We start from the raw sequence: 25,397 nt of genomic DNA on the forward strand, positions 1-25,397 counted from the left end.
AAAGAGAAATATATAAAAATCAACTGCATTTCTTTATACCAGAAACACAAAAAATTTTAAAGATTTCATTTATAATAGAATTTTTTTTTTTTAAAGATTTTATTTATTTATTTGACAGAGAGAGACACAATGAGAGAGGGAACACAAACGGGGGGAGTGGGAGAAGGAGAAGCAGGCTTCCCTCTGAGCAGGGAGCCCGATGCAGGGCTCGATCCCAGGACCCTGGGATCATGACCTGAGCCGAAGACAGACACTTAACGACTGAGCCACCCAGGTGCCCCTACAATAGAATTTTTAAAATCACAGAAAACTATAAATAGATTTTTAGGAGAAATTAAAGATCTAAATAAATATTCTTAGATTAGAAAACTCAATATTATAAAAAGTTACTCCCCACAAACTGATCTCTTGATGCAATACAATTTCAATCAAAATATAAAAAAAAAAATTCTGTAGAACCTGAAAAGCAAAAATAAATAAATAAGGAAATGTAAAGGACCAAGACTAAGATATTCTGGAAAAAGAACAAGATGGCAAGAACTGCTGTCCCAGATATCAAGAGTCATCATAAAACAATAGTAACTAAGATAGTTTGTAATCATAGATGCAAGAATAGAAAAACAGACTACTAGAGAGCCCAGAAACAGATTTTATATACAGACACTTGTTTTGTGGTAAAGTGGCATTGCTGAGCAGTGAAGAAAGGTTTATCTTCTCAATTCATGGTACTAGAACAACTGGATATCCATATGGGGAAAAAATGAAACTTGACTCTAACACACACACACGCATGCACGGACACACATCAATTTCAGGTGAACTGTAAATCTAAATGTGCAAGGTTAAAACCACAAAACTCCAAGAAAATAATATAGAAGAATATCTTTATGACTAAGAGTAGGACAAGACTTCTTATATACCATATAGAGCTTCTGATTATCAAAAGAGAACATTAAAAGAATGTAAAGATGGGGTCGCCTGCAGCAAAGGAAACAGTCAACAAAACCAAAAGACAACCGACAGAATGGGAGAAGATATTTGTAAATGACATATAAGATAAAGGGCTAGTATCCAAAATCTATAAAGAACTTATCAAACTCAACACCCAAGGAACAAATAATCCAGTCAAGAAATGGGCAGAAGACATAAACAGGCATTTCTGCAAAGAAGACATCCAAATGGCCAACAGACACATGAAAAAATGCTCCACATCACTCGACATCAGGGAAATACAAATCAAAACCACAATGAGATACCACCTCACGCCAGTCAGAATGGCTAAAATTAACAAGTCAGGAAACGACAAATGTTGGCAAGGATGCGGAGAAAGGGGAACCCTCCTACACTGTTGGTGGGAATGCAAGCTGGTGCAGCCACTCTGGAAAACAGGATGGAGGTTCCTCAAAAAGTTGAAAATAGAGCTACCCCATGACCCAGCAATTGCACTACTGGGTATTTACCCCAAAGATACAAATGTAGTAATCCGAAGGGGCAGGTGCACCCCAATGTTTATAGCAGCAATGTCCACAATAGCCAAACTATGGAAAGAACCTAGATGTCCATTAACAGATGAATGGATAAAGAAGATGTGGTATATATATATACAATGGAATACTATGCAGCCATCAAAAAATGAAATCTTGCCATTTGCAATGATGTGGATGGAACTAGAGGGTATTATGCTAAGCAAAATAAGTCAATCAGAGAAAGACAATTATCATATGATCTCACTGATATGAGGAATTTGAGAAGCAAGACAGAGGATCATATGGGAAGGGAGGGAAGAATGAAACAAGATGAAACCAGAGAGGGAGACAAACCAGAGACTCTTAACCTCAGGAAACAAACTGAGGGCTGCTGGAGTGGAGGGGGGTGGGAGAGATGGGGAGGCTGGGTGATGGACATTAGGAAGGGTATGTGCTGTGATGAGTGCTGTGAATTGTGTAAGATTGATAAAATCAGAAGACCTGTACCCCTGAAAAAATAATACATTATATGTTAATAAGATGGGGTGCTTGGCTGGCTCAGTCAGTAGAGCATGCAACTCTTGATCTTGGGGTTGTGAGTTTGAGCCCCATGTTGGGTGTAGAGATTACCTAAAAATAAAATCTTAAAAAAAAATAATGTAAAGGCAATTCACAGAATGGGAGCAAACATTTAAGGAATACATTTAACTCACAAAGGATTCATAGCCAGAATATATAAAGAAATCCTATAAATCAGTAAGAAAAAGACAATTCAAAGACTTTAAGGGGCAAGACACTTGAACAGGTAATCCATAAAAGAAGATATCTAAATGATCCATAAAATGTAAAAAGATGCTCAATCAAAAAATAAAATAAATAAAAACTTTTTAGCACAATGAAGGAAACAATCACCAAAACTAAAAGGCAACCGAGAAGATATCTGCAAGTGACATATCTGAAAAAGGGTTAGTATCTGAAATATATAAAGAACTTCTAAAACTCAACACCCAAAAAATGAATAATCCAATTAAAAAATGGGCAGAAGACATGAATAGATATTCTTCCAAAGAAGACATCCAGATGGCCAATAGACACATGAAAAGATGATCAACATCACTCATCATCAGGGAAATGCAAATCAAAACTACAATGAGATACCACCTCACACCTGTCAGAATGGCTAATATCAACAACACCAGAAACAAGAGGTGTTGGTGAGGATGTGGAGAAAGGGGAACCCTCTTGCACTGTGGATGGGAATACAAACTGGTGTAGCCATAATGGAAAACAGTATGGAGGTTCCTCAAAAAGTTAAAAACAGAACTACCCTATGATCCAGCAATTACAATACTCAAAGAATACAAAAATACTAATCCAAAGGGATACATGCAGTCCAATGTTTAAGCAGCATTATCTACAATAACCAAATTATGGAAACAGCCCAAGGGTCCAATGACTGATGAATGGATAAAGAAGATGTGGTATATATACACAGAGGAATATTACTCAGCCATAAAAAAGAACGAAGTCTTGCCATTTGCAACAATATTGATGGAGCTAAGCAAAATAAGTCAGTCAGAGAAAGACAAATAGCATATGATTTCACTCATATGTGTAGTTTAAGAAACAACACAAAGGGGGAAAGAAAAAGAGAGAGAGAGGCAAACCAAGAAATAGACTCTTAACTATACAGAATCAAATGGTTACCAGGGAGGTAGGTTGGGGATGGGTTAAACAGGTGATAAGTGCCCTTGTTGTGATGAGCATCGGTGTTGCATGGAAGTGTTAAATCACTGTATTATATTCCTAAAACTAATATTACACTGTATGTTAACTAACTGGAGTTTAAATAAAAACTCTAAAAAAAAATTTTTTTAATGCAAAATGGTATAATTAAGTAAATATATTGGATTAAAAAAAACCTTTCTATTTATTTCTTTTTTAAGATTTTTATTTATTTATTTGACAGAGAGACAGTGAGAGAGGGAACACAAGCAGGGGGGGTGAGGGAGGGGGAGAAGCAGGCTTCCCGCTGAGCAGAGAGCCTGATGCAGGGCTCGATCCCAGGACCCTGGGATCATGACCTGAGCCGAAGGCAGACGCTTAACGCCTGAGCCACCCAGGCGCCCCCCCAAAAAAATCTTTTTAAAAAGAGGCTTAACCTCACTAGTAATCAGGAACGTGAAAATTAAAACCATAATGAAATATTACTACACACCCATGGGAATGGTTAATATTTAAAAATCTGACAGTACTAAAAAATAAATTAAATTAAAAATAAATAAAAATCTGACAATACCAAAGGTTGACAAGATATATGACAAAGATAATTTTCATATAGTCTTGGTAAATCAGTAGAACCACTTCTGAAAACAACTGGAACAATGGTTACACTCATACAATACTGATTGGAGGATACATTAGTGAAAACCACCTTGGCAAACAGCTTGGCATTATCCATATAGGTTAAACATATACACAATTCCACAATCCAGGACTCCACTCATAGATACATATGCCCAATAATAATGAGTGCATTTGTTCACTGCAACATTCTTTGTAAGTGCTCCCAATCACAAAACCCAAATATCCATCAATATTAGAATAGATGAATAAATTGTGATATTTTCATACAATAGATTACTATATGGCAAAGAATCACAGTCACACACACCATAGGCAAATCTCACAAACATAATGTTGAGCAAAAGAAGACAGATACAAAAGAATACATACTTGACCATTTCATATATATTAAATTTAAAAAGCAGGCATATCCAAATTATAGTGCTTAGGGATACATGCTTGAGTAATAAAAGTATAAAGAAAAACAAGAGTGTGAATACTATGAAATCAGGATAATGATAACCCTTGGGGGATAACGATTACAAGGGGTCATAAGGGGAGCTCCTGGGGTACTAGCAATCTTCTATTTCCTGACCTAGTTTCTAGTTACACAGCTGTTCTGTTCAGATAAATCATTTAGCTATTTTTGTTTCAGGCACTTTTCTTGATATGTTTTATTTCACAAAAAAAGGTTAAGAAAAAAAGACCTAAGGGGCAAGTTAAACAGATGAGACAAAACTAAATAAAGAAAAAAGGGGACTGTAAAAGAGACCTAAAGAAACTGTGCAGAATGAATCCAGAGGGATGACAATTATGTTAACTATAAAGGAGAGAGGTGCCTGGGTGGCTCAGTCATTAAGCGTCTGCCTTCGGCTCAGGTCATGATCCCAGGGTCCTGGGATCGAGCCCCGCGTCGGGCTCCCTGCTCAGCGGGAGGCCTGCTTCTCCCTCTCCCTCTGCTCCTCCCCCTGCTTGTACCCTCTCACTCTCTCTCTCTCAAATAAATAAATAAAATCTTTAAAATTATAGGGGGGGTATATATATATATGCTATCCTACATGTCTGGTAATGTAGGATATATTGTAAGAGATTACCAGACATGTAGGATAGCATAAAAAGTTGAGAATACAGCTGATCAAATTCCAGCAAGAAAGAAGGAGCACAATGAGGAAGATGAGAAGGAAAAGGAGGAGGAAAGGGAGGAAGAGGAGGAGAAGAACAAACAAGGTAAAGATAATTTTCAAAGAGAATTTAAAAATTCAAAGAAGATACCAATCCTCATTTCCAGCTATCTCTCTGAATCCCAAGCTGGAAATACAGAGAGAACACCTAGCCTCATCACAGTGAATCTTTAGAACCACAAACTCAAAGTGAAGATATTAGAAGGAGCTACAGAAAGTTAGATTACTATGAGGAATTAACATTTAGACTGACAGTTAACAGCAACAATGGAAGCCAGAAGACAATGGAATACTGTCTTGAGAATGATGATTAATTGCCAAGCTAGAGTTTTCTATCCAGTGAAAGTATCTTTTCAGATCAAGAGTAAAATACAGACACTTTCCAAACAATAACAATGACAATAAGTTTAATGAGCCCTCAAGAAATAAACTTCTAGGGGCTTCTGGGAGGCTCACTCGATTGAGTGACTGACTCTTGATTTTGGCTCAGGTCATGATCTCAAGGTCGTGAGATGGAGCCCCATAATGGGGCATGGAGACATGCTGGGTGTGGAGCCTGCTTAAGATTCTCTCTCTCCCTGTCCCTCTGCACCACCCTCCAAATGGCTCTCAAGCTCTCTCTCTCTCCCTCAAAAAAAGAAAGGAAGGAAGGAAGGAAGGAAGGAAGGAAGGAAGGAAGGAAGAAAAACAAACAAACAAACTTCTAAAGGATAACCTTGAAGAAAATTATCCCAAAAGGAAGGTCTGAGAGATAAGGGGAAAATGAGCAGATAAAAAGGTAAACGCTTCAGTAAATCCAAACACTCACAGTGTTCAAAGGAGCAAAAACCATAGCTAAACAAACACAAAAAGTGGGGACGCCTGGGTGGCTCAGTCGGTTAAGCGTCTGCCTTTGGCTCAGGTCATGATCTCAGGGTCCTGGGATGGAGCCCCGAGTCAGGCTCCCAGCTCAGCAGGGAGCCTGCTTCTCCCTCTGCCTGCTTCCCCCTACTTGTGCTATCTCTCTCTCTCTCTGACAAATAAAATAAATAAAAATCTAAAAAAAAAACAAAAAGTGAATAAAAGAGGAAGGGAAATAGAAATGGAAGAATGGAGGGGCGCCTGGGTGGGGCAGTTGGTTAAGTGTCCAACTCTTGAGTTCAGCTCAGGTCATGATCTCAGGTTTGTGAGATGGAGAGCATCAGGCTCTGCGCTAAGTGCAGAGTCGGCTTGGGATTCTCTCTCTCCCTCTCCCTTTGCCCCTCCCCCATCTCTAAAAAAGAAAGAAAGAAATGGAAGAATGGAGAGAACAAGGAATGAATGATTTTCTTCCTAAAGCTTTTCTGCAGCCATAATCAGGGAAATGTAATCACACCTGAAGGAGATGTGGCCTCCAGCAGGCATTCAATACTCACCCAAAACCAAAATAAAGTAGGTTTGGGATTACTTGCCACTTTAAGTTATCCATGCCATGGATAACTTTAACTTATCCAACTATCCATGATAGTAATTAAACAATTACTATCACTAACTATTCACTTCAAACTACCCTGTTGCTACACTGATACTTCATTTAATTAGAAAATCAAGGTGTTTGGCAAAAGTGAATTTTCCTCGTCTACTAAAGCTCACTATTTAGCAATGGCTTCTTCTATTATTGTTGGTATAAATATTTCTAAAATGATGTAATTTCTTATATAGAATACACCAAAAGTATCCAATCCTTTCCTGACTGCCCAAGGTCATTGGTAGAAACAACTACTATTATTGCTGATACAATGAAATAGCCTCCAGTACCCAAGGTATGAGGTCTTGTGTGACTACTAAGCCTTGCCCACGCTGCCACGTGTACCCTTGATCATCACTGCCCTGGCATCTGCTAGGCCTCCCACCCCGCTCTGACCTGATTTTGTGGCAGCTTTTCTGCTTAGAGCCTCTTCTGATTCCAGGTCCTGGCTCTAGGCCATATCCTAAATATCCAGAAGAAATACATCAGAGAATCTTGGCAAGGCATTCTACTGAATTAGTAAGAAATGATAACTATGATTTATTTATACTTTTATAATATCTTCTGTTTCAAGGAGATTAAAGTTCACTCTGTGAATCAGGATGACAGAGGAATAGATGCACCATATGATCCTCATCCCAACTATGTAACAACTCACCCAAAGGAAGACCTATGAGAAAAAACCAGATGTCAGGCGCCTGGGTGGCTCAGGTGGTTAACTGCCTGACTCTTGATTTAGGCTCAGGTTGTGATCTCGGGGTTGTGAGACTGAGCCCGTGTCGGGCTTCGGTGTACTTGGCATGGAGTCTGCTTGGGATCTCCTTCTCCCTCTCTCTCCGCCCCTCCCCCCACTCGTGAGCTCTCTAAATAAATAAAATCAAGGAAAGAAAGAAAGAGAGAGAGAGAATGAAAGAAAAAAAGAAAGAAAGAAAGAGAAAGAAGGAAAGAAAGAAAAAGAAAGAAAGAAAGATTGATTAACCAGATGGTTAAGAAAGCCCTGGGCTCAAGTGGTTACCTTTTTATGCCTCCTTTCCTAGCTGTAAAGTGAAGGTAACAATAGTATCTTCCTACAATGGATTACTGTGGAAATTAAATGAGATAATGGAAACAAAACAGCAAAGTACCTGGCTGAGGGTAATTAGTATTTCAAATTTTAACTGTTACCTCTTTAAATGCTACTTTGTGTAATAATTCCCATTTAAGTAGACTTCCTTAACTATCTTCTCCATGGCATCCTTATGAAAATACTATTAAAAATATTAATAGTAGCTAATACTTAATGAGCACTGACTATATGTGAAAATCATGCTAACCCCTTTATAGGGCTTGTCTATTTGAATCCTTTGAAAAGTCCTGGGAGGGAGATACCATTACATCCCTATGGGACACAAGTTCACTGAGACTCTGAGAGGATAAGTAGTAGCTCGTCCAAGTTCAAAGAATGATAAGTGGTCAAAATGGAGCTTGTACAGGTATGTCTCACTCTAGAACCCATGATTATAAGCACACCCCTATCCTGAGAAGAGAAGCAGCTTCTCCTTCTGCTAAATTCTATTTGTGAGCTAGCTGAGAACAAGCTAATTCTCCTTTAATCTTATCCTCTACTTGACCATTCAAGTTACCTAGTTAGAAAAGCAGCAAAGATTTACACGTTTTGTTTTTGCTTTTTAACTTACCCACTCACAGTCGATTCCAAGTACTGGAAAATCTTCTAACTCACTCCTAAGCAAGGGCTCAATGTGGTCCCACTCGGCCTCCTGAGACACAGTCACCACCTTTGCTCCGAGGATCCTCTCCTCCCATGAGGCTCCGGGGGCCCTGGAGCGCAGCCGGACCTCTTCTGGAGGGGGCAGCTCCCTCCGGCCTGGTGCTTGCTGCTGCGGATGCTGCCGATGCTGCGGCTGCTGCGGCTGCTGCGGATGCTGCCGCCGCTGCCCTCTGTCCGGGCTCGCTTTACTCCTCCGCCGCCGGATGCCTTTCCACAGGACAAACCCCCCCACGGCCACACCGACGAGGGTGGTCACTGTCAAAGCCATTAAGTATCTAGACATCTTCAACTTTTTCTGCTGTTTAGGAAAGCATATCACTAATCCCACAATCTGCAAAACAAGTGGCAACAATGTATTTACATACAGAATTTAAACCTAGATGGAAACATGTTTTCCCCTAAAAAGTGCTCCACTTATAATCTATGTGTCCACAAACTAAAACAAAATGCTACAGATTTCCACATGGAAAGAGCGGTATTTCTTTTTCTCACTTTTGTACCTTCTGTATTCCATCTCCACCTTCATTCTCACCCGAGGAAAGCCCCCTGCCCTCTACCAGCTGCCCAGCGGTCACTTAATCATATGACAACAGGGCGTCTGAACATAGACACACTTGTACAGAATTTGAAAAATCAAAATTAATTATAAAATTATTAACTAATTAATTAATTAAAATCCTACTGCCCTTAGGTGACTACTGTGATCAGTTTGATGTTCTATTATTTTATACAATTAAAAAAAATAAGAATGGCAGATGGCTTTAGTCAGGGAAACCCCACACAATAGTCTCTCTTCCATTTTTCTCATCACATGTGGTTTTCTCCATCTATCTTTTGTTTTCCTATTTTTGACAGAGAAATGGATATGTAGTACTATTTCTGTACTATTTAAATAACAACAGAAAATGTGTAACAATAAAGGGTAAGTGGCCCTTGGCCTCAGTCACGGAAAGAAATCATGGGACAGACTTCATTCAGCACAAGGTGATTGATCCTGTTTGGGAAGCAGGCCCAGTATAGTCAGATAACTCCATTACTCAAGAGAAGTCAGTTATCTAAATTTTATGGGAAATGTCACTATTTTAAGTGTCAACAAATTTACAGTTTTTAAAACATTGTACCAGCCAAACAAAAACACTCTGGGCTCTGTGCCACCTATCTGTGGGCTCTGGCCTAAAATCTCTAATGCCCAAAGACACAGTGATCTGCTAGACCCTGCCTATGCTTCTCTATGGCTGAGAGTTTACCACTGAATGTGTACTATTTTAATCATTTTTCAAAGTTTCAGTAACAGTTATTTTTTAAATAATTTAATATTTACAACAACCCTGAGCTATCATCATACCTACAGAAATATTTGGCATTGGAGATGAAAAATGAAATCACAACACTGCTAATGAAAACAATAAAATGGCTGTGCTGTTTTAAAAAGATTTACTTTATTGCTGAAACTGTGCTAAGTACTCATGTATACTTTCTCCAGTACTTTTACTTAAGGCTTAATGAGATTAAAGAATTTGCACAAATTTCTAGTTAAAATATTCTGAGAAGATGTTTAAAAAAACCCTCCCTTTCTCACTGGAAACAATACAAAATGCTGGAGAAGACATTAAAAAGATAAAAGTATAATACAGAGTTAAATTCAAAAAGAGGAAAGGGAAATCATCAGGTGCCAGAAATGGAAGTAGGTGGGAGAGATAGCTGGGCAGAGACCAGAACTCATACCAGCCCATGACCAGAAGTCTAGGCCACGAGGCCAGGGTACAGCTGGGACCCTGGAGAGTGCTACCTTGTCCATGAACAGGAACTGAAAGTACTCACCCACCATGGTGCAGGCAAGCCACCTGCCCAAGGCTGAGAGTATGAACAGAGCTCCTCATAGGAAGACAGTCCCTCAACCCTGCACTATGAAGCAGTACAGGGGCCAAGTTCACATTATCCTCACAAAAGAAAACCCTAAGCCAAGAACCTAAAACTAAAATGGTTAGAATTGGTGCCTTCTGTTGGAGTGTGTGTGTGTGTCTGTTTCTAACACACAGGAAACACGTAGGACTTCCACAGAAGATCAGTCCCTAGCAGAGCAATCATAAATGAATAAAAACAAAACAAAAATTAAAAAACCCTAGAGCCAATAAAAAACAGTTCACAGAAGAACCAAACAAAAATATCCATATCTGAGATCTGAAAGGAACTTTAAAATAACAACACTCGGGGAAATTAAGGAAAATAAAAGCTAAAACATGAACAGCAGACAACAAAAAGTAGAAATTCTAGACACGAAAGATATTTGTTAAAATTTTTTAAAAGTTCAGTAATCAATAGACAGGTTAAATAGTAGATCAGACAGAGAGAGAGAGAGTTAGGGACTTGAAGATAAATCTGAGGAACTCACTCAGAATGTAGCACAGAAAGATGTAGAAAACATAGCAGAGACATGAAGGATAGATCGAGAAACTCAACATCCATGTAGTGAAGAGTTGGAAGATGGAGGTCATCAGATTTAGTACAGTTCTCTCTGAGTCCCAAGTTGGATAGATTAAATCTATCCACAAAAAAACTTAAGAATGTTCGTAACAGCTTTATTCATAAGACTAAAGATACATGTATGAATCTTAAATTATATTAGGCTGAGTGACAGAAGCCAGATACAAAAGAGATACTGTATGGTTCTATTTACATAAAGTTCTAGAACAACTAAAATTAATCTATAGTAGAAAAATATCTGAACAGTAGTTGCCTCGGGGTGGGGGTAGGGGGTTACAGGGAAGAGATTTAAGCTGAGCACTGAGTATCAAAAAAAGAGCCGGTCACGAAAAATTCTAGGGAAGAGCATTTCAGGCAAGAGGGAACTTTCTAGAATTGCATGTAACATTCCAAGTCTTGATGGAAGCTTGGGTTACACAGGTACACACATTTGTCAAAATCCAGCAATATTAAAAAAAAATTCAGCAATATTTCTGATGAATAACTGCTGGTTCATTCACTGTCTATCTTTCCCACTAGCTTGTAAACTCCATGAAAACAGCGACCTTACCTGGCTCCTTCAACACTACATATATCCCCAGGAACTAGCACAGAGCTCATAATAATAAATACTCATTGAATGAATAAAACTCAATTCAAGGTGTTATATTTTATGATAAATGTCTCTACTTTAATCATCCAATTACAAAAATCTGTTTATTTCAAATGAAAAAAGCATTTTTCCCCTTACTGAGCCTTGATGCTAAAAAGAAACAGCATGATTCGACGCTGGGCCAGAAGTGAGAAAAATCAAATTTTGCATTACAAACTGAAAGTTTGTGTCCCTCTAAAATTCATATGTTGAAATCCTATCCCCCAATGTGATGGTATTAGGAGGTGGAGCCTCTGGAAGGTGAGTAGGGTTAGGTGAAGTCATGAGGGTGGAGCCCCGACGAATGGGATTAGTGCCCTTATAAAAGCTTGCCTCCCTGATCTGTCATGTGAGCATACAATGAGAAGTGAGCAGTCCGCCTTGTGAAAGAGGGCTCTCACCAGGACCTACCCATGCTGGCACCTTGCTCCTGGACTTCCAGCCTCCAGAACTGGGAGACATACGTTTCTGTTTTTTATGATCCACCCAGTCTGTGGTATTCTACTTTAGCAGCCCCAAGAGACTAAGATACCTCTCTAAGGGCTTGCTCTGGGATCCAAAGCTTTCAGGGCCTCACCACCTTCCATGACTGAAAACAATCTGCCATTTTAATTTATTTCTTTAAATTGTACATAGTAGGGGCACCGGGGTGGCTCAGTCAGTTAAGCGTCTACCTTCAGCTCAGGTCATGATCTCGGGGTCCTGGGATGAGCCCCGTGTCAGGCTCCCTGCTCAGCGGGGAGTCTGCTTCTCCCTCTCCCTCTGCCGCTCCCCCTGCTTGTGTGCACACTCTCTCTCTCAAATGAATAAATAAAATCTTTTAAAAAAATAAAATAAAGTTGTACCAGTAATTGAATATCAAACTGACAACAGTGATTACCTAATGGTAGTAGGATTATAATTTTGATTTTTCAAATTCTGTGCAAGTATGTGTATCTCTTGATAATTAGAGAAGTACTCGTTATTTTAAACTGATGTTTTTTACAGATAGGCAATGTAAATATCACACTTAAGACATGATTATATTCCTGAAATAAATCACATTTGGATGAATTAAACAAATATGTTAAGCTGTTCAGGGAGCAGCCTAAGGTAGAGGATAAGGACAAGGGCCCTAGAGTCAAATACCCTGGGTTCAAATCCAGCCCCTGCCACTTGCTAGCTATATAACTTGGGCAATTCACTGAACTTCTCTAAGTCTCTGTTTCCTCACTGGTAAAATGGGAAAGATAGTACCTACCCCGTAGGACTCCTGTGAAACTTAAAAGTAAGGTGATCAATACACCTGATTTAGCATACTGGCTAGCACATCAGGGTTCCATAAATGTCAGTTCTTACTGCTATTGGGCTCTATAAACCACAGAACTCCTATTAAAGGAAAACAAAGAATCACAGAGTGAAAATTCAGGAGCCAAATTCAGCTCCTGCACAAGTTAAGAATCCTTTCTGTGGTAATCCTGACAGATCATGACCTGGTCTCTATCTGAATACTTCTAGGAACAGAGTTCATCACCTTAAGAGGGAGTTTTTATTGAAAAGTCCTTGCATTCTGCAAAAGTTCCCTACTTAGACATTGTTCTCTTTTTAGGTTTTTTTTAGGGTGAGAAGAACAAAGGGAGAGAGAGAATTTTAAGCAGGCTCCACAACCAGCATGGAGCCGAATGTGGGGCTCGATCTCACAATCCTGAGATCATGACCTCAGCCGAAATCAAGAGTTGGGCACTTAACTGACTGAGCCACCCTGTCGCCCCAGAAATCGCTCTCTTTGATGTCTTTGATGTTCAGTCTGGCCCCTGAAATGACAACAGTGTTCCTTCCTGAGAGCCTGTGAGATATGTAGAGGCAGCTTTTATAGTTTCTCTTAGAACATTCGTCTCAATCCAAGCAGCCTTCCTGTGACCTGGGAGGGTCACCATTGTGGCCGGGTCCTTCTGAACACCTCCAAGTTTGTCAATGTATCTCTTAAAATGTGGCACCCAGGTCGGTATTCAATACTTGAGACAGGGTCCAATTGGTGTGGATGACACTGGTATTACTACTTCCTAGTATCTTGACCCTAGACTTTATTAATGCTGTATGAAATGACCTGTTTTTGAGTAGAAGAAACCCAATGGTGGGTCATATAAAGCTTGTGGTCAACTGAAATTCACTGATACCAACTCGAGTCCCCCATTTTATATAATTATAATTTATATTTTGCACTTAAATCCAAAGCTTTACATTTCTTTTAAATTTCATCTTGTTTCAGCCAAACGTTTCATCCTTTGAGACCAATCTGCATCTTGATTATGCATTCCCTCTCAACTTAGAAATCATTTTGCAGAGATAAGCAAATTTTTGTTTTCAAAGAAAATAACATCTTCTCACATGTGTTTTAATTCATTTTTTACATTTATTTTTGCATTTCATACTATCTCCATATTTCATAACATTAAAATAAGGTGACATTAAAATAGAAAAGGCTTAAAAAATAAAATATTATTGATTTGCTTCCAGTGAGAGGGGCTCCCTCAGATACGGAGTTCCCAAGCATATGGTAAGGTTCCTGACTTACTCTTTGTCACGTGTGGCCCCTGTAAGAGAAAGGCCTCACAGGGAACCTGGAGGAGCAAGCAGGGTACCTCCACATGAGGGAATGCTTGGCAACATTCAAAAAACATATTAATTCATTTTCACATGGAGAGGTTTTGTGTGGGTGTCTTTCCAGCCAAAGGGTTCGTCCAGCAAACATGAACGTAGCACTTTCAATAAGCCAGATGTGGTGTCAGACTCTGGGTAAAAAGGGTTAAAAGGCACAATCTGCCCTCAAAAATGTAGGATTCAGGGAAGGAGAAATACCTGTAGTGAATAGGTTGCAGGGCTGGGGGAGAACACGGCATGGCCCGGGGCTGACAAAGAGGAAGGAGCGCGGGCACCGCTAACGGGAATGCTCGGGAGAGAGGGCAAGGGACGCTGCCGCTGGGGTCAAAACCTGAGTGTGAGCCGTCCAGGTGTGCAGGCACCGAGGAGAAGGGCACGCCAGGCAGAGGGAACAGCACGTACAAGGATACAAAAGGCAGGAAGCACCACAGTAGAGGTGAAAAAGTTCAAGCAAATTTAACATGTACTCTAAGTGTAAAATATAGAATTTTGCAGACTTACTATGAAAAAATGTAAAAGTATCTTACTGATAATTTCCATATTGATTTTTAAGGAGGACCTTTTTTATTTTAGTAAAATATACAAAACGCAAAATTTACCATTTAACCATTTTTAAGTGTATGATTCGGTGGCATTAACTACATTCACAATATTGTACATCATCGCCACTATTCATTTCCAGAACTTCCTCATCACACACAAACTCTGTACATGTTAAACAGTAACTTCCCATCCCATCCCGTGCAATCCTTGGTAACTCCTATTACACTTTCTGTTTATATGAATTCCACATTGCTTTTTTCTATCTATGTTGAAATAATATTTGGCTATACTGGGTTAAAAAAAAACATGTTATTAAAATTAAGTTTACCGGGGCCCCTGGGTGGCTCAGTCATTAAGCGCCTACCTTCGGCTCAGGTCATGATCCCAGGGTCCTGGGATCAAGCCCCGCATCGGGCTCCCTGCTCTGCGGGAAGCCTGCTTCTCCCTCTCCCACTTCCCCTGCTTGTGTTCCCTCTCTCGCTGTGTCTCTGTCAAATAAATAAATAAAATCTTTAAAAATAAATAAAATTAAGTTTACCTTATTTCTTTACATACAGACATATATATATATATATAATTATATTAAAGATTTATTTACTTATTTTGGAGAGGGAGTAGAGGCAAAGGAAGAGAGAGAACCTCAAGCAAACTCCCCACTGAGTGCAGAGCCTAACATGGGGCTTGATCTCACAACCCTGAGATCATGACCTGAGCTGAAATCAAGAGTTGGACACTTAACGCTCAATCAAGAGTTGGATAACCAACTGAGCCACCCACATGCCCCTCTCTTTAGATTCTTAATGTGGCTACTAGAAAACTGTATTTATGGGGCTCACATTATATTTCCATTGGACAGTGCTGTGCTAGAGCATAATGTGCATACAAGAAAACAGAGACAGATGGTGCTGGAATGAGCAGATCCAGAGCGAGTCGTGAGGGGCCTTAAAGTACTTTACAAGATAAAACCTTATAGGTAATGGACAGCCAATAATAGACTTACGAAGGAAGTGCCAGGCTCAGACTCAGATTTCAAAAAACACCATGGCGGCTGTGTGGGTGCTAGACTGGAGGAGAGCAAGGCAAGAGACAGGAAGACCTGATGGAAGACTCACATAGTAGAGCCTGGAAGGGAGGAAGATCCAATCAGGGCAGAAGAAGGCAGAATGAAAAAGAATCATGAGGCAGGTGGGTGGAGTGGGGGAGGTCACCTGGCTGGCTTGGTCACTGTGACTCTTGGGATCATGAGATGCCAATGTTGGGTGTAGCTCTTACGTTAAAAAAAGAAAAAGAAAAAAAGAACCATGATTCCTAACAGAATGACCACACTGGAATCACCTGGGTAAGTAAACAAGTCATAACTTTTACAACTTATCATTTTGAAAGTTTGATGAATATATAAAATCAATAGCTTTCCAAAACCATTATAAAAATATGAAGAAAAACCCACTCATAATAGCAACATACACTTTTTTAAAACCACACACAAAACAACCACATACACACACACACACCTAGGTATAAACTCAACAAGAAATGTGCAAGATTGATATGAAGAAAAATAGAAAACTTTACTGAAGACACAGAAGCCTGGAAGAGCAGAGAGATATTATCGCAGCTGTCAAATACAGAGCACACAGCATGTGCCACATTATATGCAATCATGTACACGTTACTCACTCAATCCTTTCAACAACCTTCTTCAAAAGGTACTATAATTACTCTATTTTTTAATAAAGAGATTGTTTTACAAATATAGTCAAAATAACATATAAATGTAATGCAAACTTAATTTTAAAAAACTTTTTTAAAAATGAACTGACCATCAAGAGAGGGAAAAGACAACCCCAGGATGGAAGAAAATATTTGCAAAGCATATATCTGCTAAGAGCGTGTATGTAGAATATATAAAGAACTCTTACAATTCAATATAAAAAAGACAAGCCGGTTAAAAACAGGCAAAGATCTGAATAGACATTTCTTCAAAGAAGATATACATATGGCCAATAAGCACTGAAAAGCTAGTAGGGAAATACAGATCAAAATGACAATGAGATACCACTTCACACCTACTAGGATGGCTCTAATGAAAAAAACAGATAATAAGTGCTAGCAATAATATGGAGAAATTAGAACTCTCACACACTGCTGGTGGGAATGTAAAATGGTGCGGCTGCTTTGAAAAACACTGGCAGTTCCTCAAATGATTAAACATAGGGTTGCCATATGACCCAGCAATTCCACTGCTAAGTATATACCCAAGAGGAATGAAAACATATGTCCAAACAAAAGTTCACAGCCGCATTATTCATAAATAGCCAAAAAGTGGAAACAATGTATATGTCCTTCAGCTGACAAGTGGATACATAAAATGTACCATATCCATAAGGTTATGGGTTGAACTGTGTCCTCAAAAAAGATATGTTGAAGTCCTAACCCCCAGTACTTGCGAATGTGACCTTATTGAAACTTAGGTCTTTGCACACATAACCAAGTTAAAATGAGGTCATACTGAACTAGTGTGGGCCTTTAATCCAATAGAAATGGTGTCCTTCCATGAAGGGGAGAAGAGACACAGAAACAGGCTCCTACAGAGAGAATTATCACGTAAAGACAGACCCTCAGGGAAGAAGGCCATGTGAAGACAGAGGCAGAGGTTAGAGTTTCAGCAGCTGCAAGCCAAGGAATGCCAAGGATTGCCAGCAACCACCAAAAGCTAAGAAGAGGCAAGAAAGGATTCTCCCCTAGAGCCATCAGAGACAGCAAAGCCCTGCTGACACCTTGATTTTGGACTTTATAGCCTCCAGAACTGTGAGAGAATACATTTCTGTTATTTTAAGCCACCCAGTTTGTGTTACTTTGTTACTGTAGCCCTAGGAAACAAATACAACATAGGATGGAATTCTGTTCAGCAGCAAAAACAGAGGAGTACTGATACATTCTACAACATGGATGAAACTTAAAAACATTATGCTGAGTGAAAGAAGCCTGTCACAAAATATCACAAATTGTATGATTCCATTTATATAAAATATTCAGATCTATAAAGGCAGAAAGATTGCTAGCCTAGGGCTCTGGTACTGGGGAATGGGATGGGGAATGACTGCTAATTGGCATGGGTTTCTTTTTGGGGTGATGAAAATGTTCTAAAATTAGATTGTGGTGATGGCTGCACGACTGTGAATACACTAAAAAACCACTGAATTGTACACTTTAAACAATGAGTTATGTAAATTACATCTAGATAAAGCCACTTAAAAAAACTATTTGACAAGCTAATTCTAAAAATCTGGAAAAGAAATTCTAAGATTAGCCCCCATAGTTTTTTTAAATGAGTATGTGAGCTGATAAAGTATACAATTTTCAATAAAGTAATGACAGTAATAATCATAAGTGAGTATCCTACTAAATATCAAAATAGAACATATATTTAACATCAGATATTGTGGTATTGGTCCAGCAAAACCGAAAATTAGGTCACAGAATAGAACAGTCCAGAAACTGACTCTGTGTGAGAAAGTAGTAAATGATAAATGTGGCAATTCAGATTAATGCGTCATGAATGCATTTAATATTCAGAGTGACACTGTTGGGAAAACAGTAACTATGCACACACCATTCACTCACACACACACATCCAGAGGAATTAAAGAAAAACTCAAACATGTAAGAATTTATAGGAGAAAGGATAGTCATAAGAGAAAACCCTGTTGTGCCTTAGGGTGTAACAGTGTTCTTCAACATCAGCACTACTGACTTTCTACTCCAGAAAATTCTTTGTTGTGGAGGGCTTTCCAATGCGTTCTAGGATATTTAGCAGCAACCCTGGTTTCCACCCAGTAGATGCCCGTCATTCTACAACCCCAGTTAGACAACCAAAAAATGTGTCCTCACATTACCAAATAGCCCCTGGAAGGCAAAATATCTCCCACTGGAGAACCACTCTGGTAGGGAATGACGGCCACAAAATACAGAATACACAGAGTAAAAAACTGATACATTTAAATGTAAAAGTTAAAACTATGGTTTGACAAGGACGCCATGTAGTTGAAAGACAAGCATTAACTTTAAAAAAGCACTATGTTGGGAATAAATACTTAAAACAAAAATGACAAAAAATTAATATCCAGAATACATAAAAAAACTACTATATATTTAAAAACAGTCCAATTAAAAGGAGACATTTCTCAAAAGAGGAAATACAAACAGCCAACAATCATGACAAGATGCCCAATCTCACTAGTAACTAGGGAAATACAAATTAAAACACCAATCAGAATCATTTTTCACCCATCAGATTGGCAAAAATGAAAAAGATTAATAGCATCAAATGTTTAAAAGAGCTAGGGAAATAGACATTATTATACACTGTTGGTGGGCAGTTTGCCATTACCTGTCCACACCCTCCCACCCAGCAATTCAATCTGCAGGTTTGAAATGTCCACATGGGCACACAGACACATGTGGGAGGATGTTTTCTGCCACACTGTGTCTAACTGTAAGCAATCTATGGAATCTCGCATACTATGAAAACTTAATATACCATGGAATTTACAGAGCAAGTAGAAAGAATAAGGTCAATCTCTACATACATATGGACAAAGAAAATGTTCCAAGACCCACTTTTAAGTATAAGTCAAGTTGCTGAATAGGTACAATATACCATATTTGTATAATATGTATTAGTAAAAATTTAACACGAAATCTTACATCTTACATACATGTAACTTATGTGAATACTTGTCAATAAATGCAAAGAAAGAGAAATAGAAAAACACATCCCAAACTGGTAACAGTTCTTACTTTAGGTCTAAGAGATTAAAGAAGATGGAGATGGAGAGAGATCAAAGAGGATCCATTTTGTTTAAATTTCTTATAAAAGGCTGTATGCATGAACTACAACTAAAATAAATATAAAAGATGGGGCGCCTGGGTGGCTCAGTGAGTTAAGCGGCTGCCTACAGCTCAAGTCATGACTCCAGGGTCCTGGGATTGAGCCCGCATCAGGCTCCCTACTCAGCGGGGAGTCAGCTTCTCCTTCCCCGTCTGTTGTTCCCCCTGCTTCTGCTCTCCCTCTCTCTCTCAAAAAAATACATAAATTTTAAAAATTAAATATAAAAGAATACATTTTTAGAACTAGCTCAACTTGACCAAAACGAATCATTATTTTCCCCTATTAAGCCGCTTTTCTCCCACACTTCCTAATTCTGATAATTAACAAAATATTCCCATGCAGTTCCTTCTATCCATGTAATACAACTAAAAAAATACGGTATGGGGCGCCTGGCTGGCTCAGTCGGTGCAGCATGCGACTCTTGATCTTGGGGTTGTGAGTTGGAGCCGCACGTTGGGTGTAGAGATCACTTAAAAATAAATTTTTTTTTAAATCTTTTTAAAAATGGTATAAATAATGTAGTGTTTTCAAGGAGTGGGTATCTAAGAGAGTTCGCGTCCAATCAGTACCTCAAAAGCTTAGAAAGGGTTGGGTCTGCTTATATGTTAATGAGCAAGTATCAATTTTGTAGGCCTCACTAGGGTTGCGGAAAGACAAACCTGCACCCAGCAAGGCCCAGAGCAGCGGATGTGGTCTGGGAGGGAAAGGGTGGTAACACTGAGGGCGGGGGCAGGTCCCCACGAAGGGAGGGGAGGGAACCGTAACGGCGGCCGAGCGCAACACGCAGCGCCCAAGGAGTTGCCAGGTGCTGTGGGCGGTGCCTTCTTTTGAGCTGATTGGGTCTAGAAGCCATGAAGGTTTGGTAGGCGCTCCTAAAGAGAGACGGAGGGGCCCGAGGGGGCGGCCGGGGGAAGCATGGTGGGCCGCGGCCCGGGGCGAGAGCCCTCATCGCACACGTGGGTGCTAAACCGCCGCGGAGGAGGGGAAGAAGGGCTGGGCCAAGTCGCTCGGGGACGGCGGGGTCCCCGCAATAAGTCGCCCCCGCACACGGTGACATCTATGCCTCTCCTCAGTCCGCACTGAAAACCCCTTCCTTCCCTCGCACAAGGCGGGTGAAAGGTCCCGCGGTCCCTTATTTTCCCTTACCTGCGACCCCGGACCTAACCCGAACACCTGCGGCACTTCACGCTGAGGAACTGGAACCCTCCTCGGCCACCTGCGCGCACCTACCCGGATCCACTAGGACGGAAACCACTTCCGGTCCTGCGACCGGCTAGGAGGACGTAAACCCGGCTGGGGTAAACAAATGGGCGACGCCATGTTGTACGGAAGCTGCTGGGGCAGCTGTTCCTTCCCCAGTTTCTCCACTGCTGAACAAAGGATCTGTTAAAATTGGAAAGGCTTAGCATCTCTTCAGAAAAGGGGTGTTTCTGTTTCTGGGGTGGTATTTTTTTATTTATTTTGGTTTTGGCTTTAACAGAAGCAGCTCTGGAACCCTCGCAAATGTAATATGGAACATCTAATTGTTATTACTAATTAGCTCAAGTAATGTTACTCTACAGCACTAATTATCTTAACTGTTAAATGATAAAGGTAAATAGGAGAGACACTGTTTAAGTAATGTATTCCTGATTAGCAGTGCATTTTATACTATTGCCATTATAATAATTGTGCCATCTTTTATAACAATAACCACAATACCTTATGTTTATATTTAAAATCATTCATTCAACTAGTCTTTATCAGCAACTATTATATATGAAGAGGCTAATGTGTGCTATGTATTGTTTCCCTGTCATAAAAAGTGTAACAGAAGGAGAAATGAGATGAGCATAAAGAATATAAGGTATAATAATAGCTGCCATTTGTTCACTATGTACACACAGTGTGCTAGGAAATTGTTTTATGTATTTTATCTCATTTAATCCTCAAAACAACCTCCTGAAGCGGTACTATTATTAGTGACATTTTACATAAAATGGAGAAAGGTTAAATAAATTTCTCAAGGTAGTAGCAAGTAAGCATTGGAGCTGGGAATCAAACCTCAGTATATCTTCTTGCGAAGTTTGTTGCCCTCATTCTCTGTATTATATTGCCTCCTGTACAGGAAAAAAGGTTCTAAGTTCCATTAGGTAAGTACCCATAAGGGAGAAATTTATGGCAGATGTAGAGGATTAACCCCCTGTATTTTAATCCCTCCATCCTGAAACACCTAAAAAAAAAAAAAAGAGTAAAGAGGAAATGCAAATTAGAACCACAATGAGATGCCATTCCATTCCAACCAGAAAGGCTAAGATGAAAAAGACAGAAAACACCAAGTATTGACAAGGTTGTGGAGCAACCAGAACTCTCATATGCTGCTGAGGGAATGTAAATTGGTACAATCACTTTGTTAAACTGTTTGGCAATATCAATAAAGCTGAATGTATGTAGAGCCTTTGTCCCAACAGTTTCACTCCAAGGTATATGCCCAACAGAAATGTGTACATATGTTCACTGAAAGGACAAACATAAAAAAAAGCCCATACCTATAATTGGCAATAGCCCTAAACTGGAAACTACCCAAATATCTATGCTGTTAGAAGTCAATGTGGAGTAATGACTCTGGAAGAGAACATGGGGAGGCTCATGAAGTGCTGATAATGTTCTATTAATCTGAGTGCTGGTTTACATATGTATGCAGGTTGCATATTTGTGGACACTTTCCTGAATGCATATATACTTAAATGAAACTTTTTTTTTTTAATGAAAGTAAAGGAGTGAAAAGTTTATAAACCCAAAGAAGAAAAAGAATAGGAATGGAGATAACAGCAGACAAACAAATCTCAGTGTAATTTTATAAGATAGAAATTTGATTAGAATGACAGAATATTGACATTTGAGGGATCCCCATTGAGGAGGAACAGAATACATGGTACAAACATATGCCACTTTGGCATGTGGATTATTCTGAGCTAAAGGCAATTAAGACCCAGCATAGTTAAGAAAAAGTTTTACCTCTCCCTTAACTACCTAAAAGAATTTAGATTGGGGGTCTGGCACAGAAAAAGAGCTATTACCAGAGACAACTTTTAAGAACTTTTAATGTATAGCAGGGCAAATATCTAATTACCAAATATCTTCTCTCTTGTCCTGTGAATTCCCCTCCTCCCATTTGAAGCCCCAGGCCCCTATCCTATTCTTTAGCTTAGAATAGCATATAAGCCTCAATTGCCAGGCTTGTCCTTGGGTCTCATTCTTATAGGGCTCTCATATGTAAATAATTAAATTTGTTTTCTCCTGTTCATCTGTCTTATGTCAATTTAATTAATAGACCAGCCACAAAAATCTAGAAGGGTAGAGGAAAAATATTTTCTCCCCTACACCATAATAAACTGTCTGGGTCCATAAGCAATCACCCTAAATTAAAGATCCAATCCAACAAGCCCCATCTGTGCATAAAGGATTCCCAGTCAGCTTTTTAGTACCTCACTCTTTGTCTTAGTCTATTTAGGTGCTTGTAATAAAATACCATTGAGTAGGTGGCTTATAAACAACAAAAATTGATTTCTCATAGTTTTGGAGGCTGGAAAGTCCATGATCAAGGTGCTGGCAGATTTACTGTCTGGTGAGTGCCTGCTATCTACTTTATAGACCACTGTCTTTTTGTTGTGCCCTCACGTGGCCAAGGGATAAGGAGCTCTCATGGGCCTCTTTTATAAGGCATTAATCTCATTCATGAGGGTCCACTCACATGACCTAATCACCTCCCAAAGCCCCCGCCTCCTGATACCAATATACTGGAGGTTAGTTTTCAACATATGAATTTTGAGAAGAGACAACACATTCAGTCAATAACACCTACATAGGTAATGATATCCAAGAATCACTAGCCATCGCAGGAATATCTCCAACACCATTAATTAACATTTTCTTTTTTTTTTTAAGAGCGAGAGCATGTGCACGAGGGGGCAGGGGTCGAGGGAGAGGGAGAGAAAGAATCTTAAACAGGCTCCACACTCAGTACAGAGCCCAATATAGGGCTCAATCTCACACCCCTGAGATCATGACCTAAGTTGAAATCAAGAGTCATGCTTAACCAACTGAACCACCCAGGCACCCCATGATTTTCTAAGGAATGGATATAGAACTCTGCACCCAGCATTTTGAGAACACAAATACTTTAAAAACTTACAAGGAAGATTTAAGAAAATTAATTTTGATTTAGGTCATTGAGCAACTTTCTATAAATTGCAAAAAAATGCTATCACACAGATCTCATTCTCTGGTCATATTACAATTAAGTTAGAAGTCAATAATAAAATGATTATTTTTAAAACTATAGAGATTTAAAAAACATTTTTTAAAAAAATATTTTATTTATTTATTTATTTGAAAGAGAGACAGAGAAAGCACAAGCAGGGGGAAGGAGCAGAAGGAGAGGGACAAGCAAACTCCCCACTCAGTGGGGAGCCTGACACAGGCCTCAATCTCAGGACCCTGAGATCATGACCTGAGCTGAAGGCAGACCCTTAACTGACTGAGCCACTCAGGTGCTCCTGGAGATTTAAAAAACATCTTAATAAGAGAAAAGTCAAAGAAGAAATCCCAATGCAAAGTTATAATATTTGATTTGAGAAGTAATATAAGATTTGAGAGGTAATACAAGATTTGAGAGGTAATAAAAATACTATATATGAAAGTTTATAGGACACAGGTAAAGTAATAACCTTATATGCATTTACAGTAGAAAACAAGACTAAAAATTAAATATATAAGTGATTATCCTAATACATTAGAAGAAACAAAAATCCAAAACAGTAGAAGGAAGAAGATAAAGATAAAGAAGATAAAGATTAATAAAATAGAAAAATATATAATACAGATGACCAAAAAACTAAAGTTAGGTCTTTGAAAGGACTAATAAAGAAAACAAGTTTCTGTGAAATTGATATAGATAAAAGAGAAGTAGCAACAAATAAATAATATTAGGACTAAAAAAGGGGGATATAACAAAATAAGCAAAAATTTAAGAAACTAAAAAATATGATGAAAAACATTATGCCAAAAAAAAAGGCTAGACAAGAGAATGAAAAGACACACCAGACTGAGAGGAAATATCTGCACTTATCTAATAAAGGACTATTATGCAGAATATATAAGGAACTTTTGAAACTCAACACTCAATTAAGAAGTGAGCAAAAGATGTGGAGAGACATCTCACTGAAGAAGATATAGGCTATCCAAATAAGCATATGAAAAGATGTTCAGGGATGCCTGGATGGCTCAGTCAGTTAAGAGGCGGCCTTCGGCTCAGATCATGATCTCAGGGTCCTGGGATAGAGTCCCGCATTGGGCTCCTTGCTCAGCAGGGAGCCTGTTTCTCTCTCTACCTACTGCTCTCCCTGCTTGTGCGCCCTCTCTCTCTGACAAATAAATAAAAATCTATTTTTAAAAAAGCCTACACACAAATGTTATAGAAACTTTAGTCATAAATCGAAAGCAACCAAAGTGTTCTTCAATAGGTGAATGTATAATCAAACTGTGGCACATCCATACGATGGGATATTAGTCAGCAATAGGAAGAAATGAGCTATCAAACCATAAAAAGACATAGAGAAATCTTAAATGCATATTGCTAAGTGAAAGAAGCCATTCTGAGAAGGGTACAAACTGTATGTTTCCAACTACATGATATTCTGGAAAAGGCAACAGTAAAAAGATCAGTGGGGCACCTGGGTGGCTCAGTCAGTTAAGTCTCTAACTCTTGCTTTTGGCTCAGGTCAGGATCAGGTTGTGGGATCGAGCCCTGCATCAAGCTCTGTGCTGAGCACTGAGCGTGGAGCCTGTTTGAGATTTTCTCTCTCCCTCTCCCTCTGCCCCTACACCCACGCTTCGTGTGCACACTCTCTCTCCCTGAGAGAGAAAGAAAGAAAGAAAGAAAGAAAGAAAGAAAGAAAGAAAGAAAGAAAGAAAGAAAGA

The 25,397-nt window shown here is 39.2% G+C and overlaps 1 protein-coding gene across 6 annotated transcripts in view; it reads right to left on the reverse strand.

Moving 5' to 3' along the window:
- Positions 1 to 20,642, reverse strand: part of EXD2 (exonuclease 3'-5' domain containing 2) — a 61,453-nt gene extending 40,811 nt beyond the window's left edge. For 5 of the 6 annotated variants that reach the window (XM_044918102.1, XM_021679737.1, XM_044918103.1 and 2 more), the window contains exons 1-2: positions 20,583 to 20,610; positions 8,156 to 8,578 (exon numbers count right to left, since the gene is read on the reverse strand). In XM_044918102.1, the coding sequence (XP_044774037.1) occupies positions 8,156 to 8,530 (375 nt within the window). In that variant the 5' untranslated portion in view covers positions 8,531 to 8,578; positions 20,583 to 20,610. Of the gene's footprint in view, positions 1 to 8,155; positions 8,579 to 20,582 lie in introns of all 6 variants that reach the window. The other variant, XM_044918104.1, reaches the window with a different exon arrangement.
- Positions 20,643 to 25,397: the final 4,755 nt, after the last annotated feature.

This window comes from Neomonachus schauinslandi, chromosome 9, assembly GCF_002201575.2.
Source record: "Neomonachus schauinslandi chromosome 9, ASM220157v2, whole genome shotgun sequence".
Classification (NCBI taxonomy): domain Eukaryota; kingdom Metazoa; phylum Chordata; class Mammalia; order Carnivora; family Phocidae; genus Neomonachus; species Neomonachus schauinslandi.